Genomic DNA, 4,133 nt, shown 5'->3' on the forward strand with positions numbered 1-4,133 from the left:
TGTAGGTCATTTGTTTTCTGGTGCGCATTTGCTCATTCTTATCGCTGAATCGGTCTTCTCCGTCCATTGAACATAAGCCACAGCACCCCCGGTACCGTCAAAATTCAGCGGTTTACAGTCTAAAAATTGTCTTAAAGGTACAGCCTGTACAAGTAACGTCATTCATAGGAAGCATTAGCAAACGCGCGTGGAATATCCAAAGGTAACGTAATGTGTCCCAAGCAACTTAAACATTACCATGTGGTGGGTTATTCCTCGAGGTACCCCCGCTAGTTTCGACGCGTGAGGCCTCGTAATCTGCTATTGCTCGGGAGATCCTTTCTTGTAATTCGGCCTCAGTAGTGGGCAAACGATTTTCCCTTCTTGGAGGCATCTTCTATAAGAAGATTGCGTTGATCAGGTCGTAATAAGTATGGTAAGTATGTAATATGCGCATGTAATAACATTCATCAACACAAGTAACACATAACATCCCATGTCATAACACAAACAAGTAATCCAACAATGTGTGTAATGAGAATGTTGCGATTGAGCTATCATATATCAAGACCACAAGTACAGTTTTACATGTTTCACAATAGTATCATACATCAAAAGAGACTAGGGGTCACATCACGCTTGTCTGAATCGTCTACCAACTACAATAATCAAAAGTCAATAAGTCAAAAGTCACACTGTGTTCTTCAAAAAGCTGTGAAATCTGGCTCAATAGCTACGCTCTCATCAAAAGTTTGCTATCTGCATAAAACCAAAAACCTCTAAGCTGATGGGGGAGGAGGAGGAGGTGGAGGAATGAAAAGCAAATGGCGCATACACGCTAACTCCTCCTCGAGAGTATGAACAAGATGTAACAAACAACTAATCTGCTGCTCCATAGTAAGAAATCAGATGTCGAAATCCGGGTAAGGAAATAGTGGAGCAGATGGAGCAGCAAACTGTGATGGACCAGCACCAGGTGGAGGACGCGGGATCCTCTCTAGCTCAGTGACTCTACGACCCAACATATCCTGCTGGAGCTGCAAGGATAAAAGCAGATCATCCCTCGAGTATCCAATGTGGAAGGGATGGTGTGGATCCGATATAGGCATCACGTTGGGCAGAAACCACATAAGTGGCTCGCCCGTGGGTGCAGAAGAAGGAGCAGTGTGTGTAAACTGTGGCATGAAATGATCGGTTGCTGACATAAAAGGTACGTGACTGGCCTGCTGACTTGATGGTCCTTCCCCAGGACGGGGAGGAGGGATATCCTGAAGGAATATGACCGGTAGATCTGTGCGGTGAATGTCAGACTCATGCGGGTGAAATGGGGCGATATGAATGGGTGCATGTACAGGTGCAGGAGGGGGAGTAACTGGTCTGACAAAAGGAGGGTAGTCGTCGTCATCCTCAATCCACCCATTGCGGGTGTGTGCATATCTGGTGTCTACATGGGTAGCAAAAGGAGTATGGTCAATAAGTACAGGGATCGGGTCATGCAGAGGTGGTGCAACAACTGTTACATCGACAGGTACCGGATCGTGCTCAGGTAAAGGATCGTGTGCCGGTATAGGCTCAGGTGCAATCTCAGGCTCTGGGTCAGCTGGAGCAAGCTCATGATCAGCGAGTACATCCAGGAGCTGATCATCAAGAAAAACAGGTGCCTCAAAAGGCTGCTCATCAGGGACGAACTCACTCTCATGGTCTGGATCAAAATCATGTGGAAAGACAGGGTCAAATTCATCATCGAACTCGAAATCCTGCGGCGGAACAGGCGCTGCAAACATAGCGGTGTCCGAATCAGTGTCAGTGGGATAACACTGTAATCCCAGTGCATGAAGAGTAGAAGATGACACAGACTCAAATGAATCGGGACCAGACGGGTCAGCTAAAATCTCCACAACAGGAACCTCGACAGGTGGAATAGCAATGGCATCAACAATTGGAAACTCATCAAGAGGAATAGCAACATCATCCTGGGCACCCTCAGGGGGACCCTCGATAAAGAGATCGACGTCATCGTCAAACATGAGGCAGCCTCAACAGGAAATGCAGCAAGAGGAAAAGGAGCAGGGATCTGAACAAGAGGTAGATCCCCATCAGGAAAACCATCAGCTATAGGTATGTCATCTCCAAAATCTGGTAAAGCGAAGGGCCGAAAATCATCATCGTTGCTACTCGTGGTGTCAAATGTAAAAACCTCGTCCTCTGGGATGATCTCGTCATCCGATACTATGGCTATAGGGTCTATGGTGTCTGATACTCCACTCTCGGAGGAAGATGACATGGTGTCTGTGACAAAATAATCACACATATGCACATATATCAACAATCATCAAGTAAGCATGTAAGTAATGACAGTGTAAGCATGTAATCATCCTAGTCTTCCCAGACTATCCCACCCAGCCTCTCAGACTGAACTCCCTAGTCTCTCAGACTAAAACCTTCCCAGTTTCTCAAATTGACTACCCAGTCTCTAAGACTCATTTTCCCAGTCTCTAAGACTCAATTTCCCCAGTCTTTAAGACTCAATTTCCCCAGTCTCTAAGACTGAACCTCCCCAGTCTTTAAGACTGAAGCTCCCAAGTCTCTAAGACTGAACCTCCCCAGCCTCTAAGACTGAACCTCCCAGTCTCTAAGACTGAATCCCCCAGTCTCTAAGACTGAATCATAAACATAAATTTTGGAATGTATTTTTGTGCCTTTTGTTAGTAAAAATGTTTGTTCCCTGGATCTAGACGTTTAGTGTATGCAATGTAAAAATGTTTTCGTGAGAGCCCTAATGATCGTAGTCTAGACTCGAGAAAGCGTGGTTATTTGGTGTGACTTCTTAATACCATAGCATTCAATCATAACAACGCTATATGATAAAACATGAGATGTTCATCCATTAATAAAGTTTAGAAAACACCATAACATACTTGTCTTGAAAACATCGACGCTAAATTAAGTTACAAACCATAACATGTTTGAATGAGTTCATAAAGACTCCACAAAAGACTTTAATTAAAACCTGAGTTTAGAAACATGTATCCTGTCCAGGCATAGGATACACCCCCTAAACTCAACAACCATGGATGACATCTTTTATTTAGTAGGCAGCTTGACAAACATGCAACACCTGCCAGATCCGTTTAGTTCCCTGAAATACATGTAATTTGAAAAACATCACCAAAAGTTGAGCGAGTTCATGTGTATGTGTGTATGAATAAACCTTTGAAATATGTCTGTCTGTATGTATGTCCCTGGTATGTAGCAATAAAGAAAAACAGATCACCAATGGGTTGCAAAGCTAATGGTATGTGTGAAATGGTACAGGAAGACTCAAACCTAGCAAATTTGTTACCGGGCCTCCGGCTGGAAGACATAGTCACCCTATGGGCCATCCTGGTCCCCATGGGTGTGGGCTCGCTATACCCAAATATATCTGTCACTCATGTCCCTCGGTTCTATGACGAGGATTAATGGCCTTAAGTGTTATACCCACCTTTCACATGATCAAGCAGTAAACCCTCCTTAAGCTATCCATACCATGTATAAAACGTTTGTATTAATTGTAACATGTATTTCACCCCCGAAATATAAAACTGAAAACACTTAAAAGAAAAGGGGGACATGAACTCACTGTATTGCGTCTTCAGAACTAGCAACTCATACCTCCGCAGCAAACACGACTACCTACAGTGTACTAACGTCTATTAGACGAACGGGCCGTGCCTTGGCTTAGAGTTAACGTTTTTGAGTTGCGTTTCTTATGTTATTCCAAGTTATAATTATTTGTTAAAATGATTATTTTAACTTAAAATTATATTTAATTTTTTGGAATAATTGTCAAATCAATACTTTTGTATTAATACTTCTCAAGTATTTAATTTCGTATTTTCCTTCCCAAGGATGGGGGTATTTTATATATGTACTTTCGTATCCTCGTATTCGTATTCTCAAATTAATATATCTCCAAGTCTCGCTTTGGAAAAAATATATATATAACCATATTTTGTCCAAAATAATGTATTCCAAGAAAATATATATTTTTCCCAAAAATCATATATCTTCTAAATATACTAGGAAAATATATTTTTATCTCCCAAAAATAATATATTTTCTCTTTGTTGAAAATATGATATAACTTAGTAATATTTACAAAAATCATATTT

General features: G+C 41.9%; 1 protein-coding gene across 1 annotated transcript; it reads right to left on the reverse strand.

The window, feature by feature from the left end:
* Positions 1-884: 884 nt before the first annotated feature.
* On the reverse strand, positions 885-2,263 carry LOC118490460 (proline-rich receptor-like protein kinase PERK10). Its single transcript, XM_035988114.1, has 2 exons — positions 2,021-2,263; positions 885-1,973 (listed from the first exon to the last, which is right to left on the reverse strand). Exons 1-2 carry the CDS (start codon positions 2,261-2,263, stop codon positions 885-887), a joined length of 1,332 nt encoding a protein of 443 aa, XP_035844007.1.
* Between the last annotated feature and the right edge of the window lie 1,870 nt (positions 2,264-4,133).

Source organism: Helianthus annuus, chromosome 3, assembly GCF_002127325.2.
Source record: "Helianthus annuus cultivar XRQ/B chromosome 3, HanXRQr2.0-SUNRISE, whole genome shotgun sequence".
Taxonomy (NCBI): domain Eukaryota; kingdom Viridiplantae; phylum Streptophyta; class Magnoliopsida; order Asterales; family Asteraceae; genus Helianthus; species Helianthus annuus.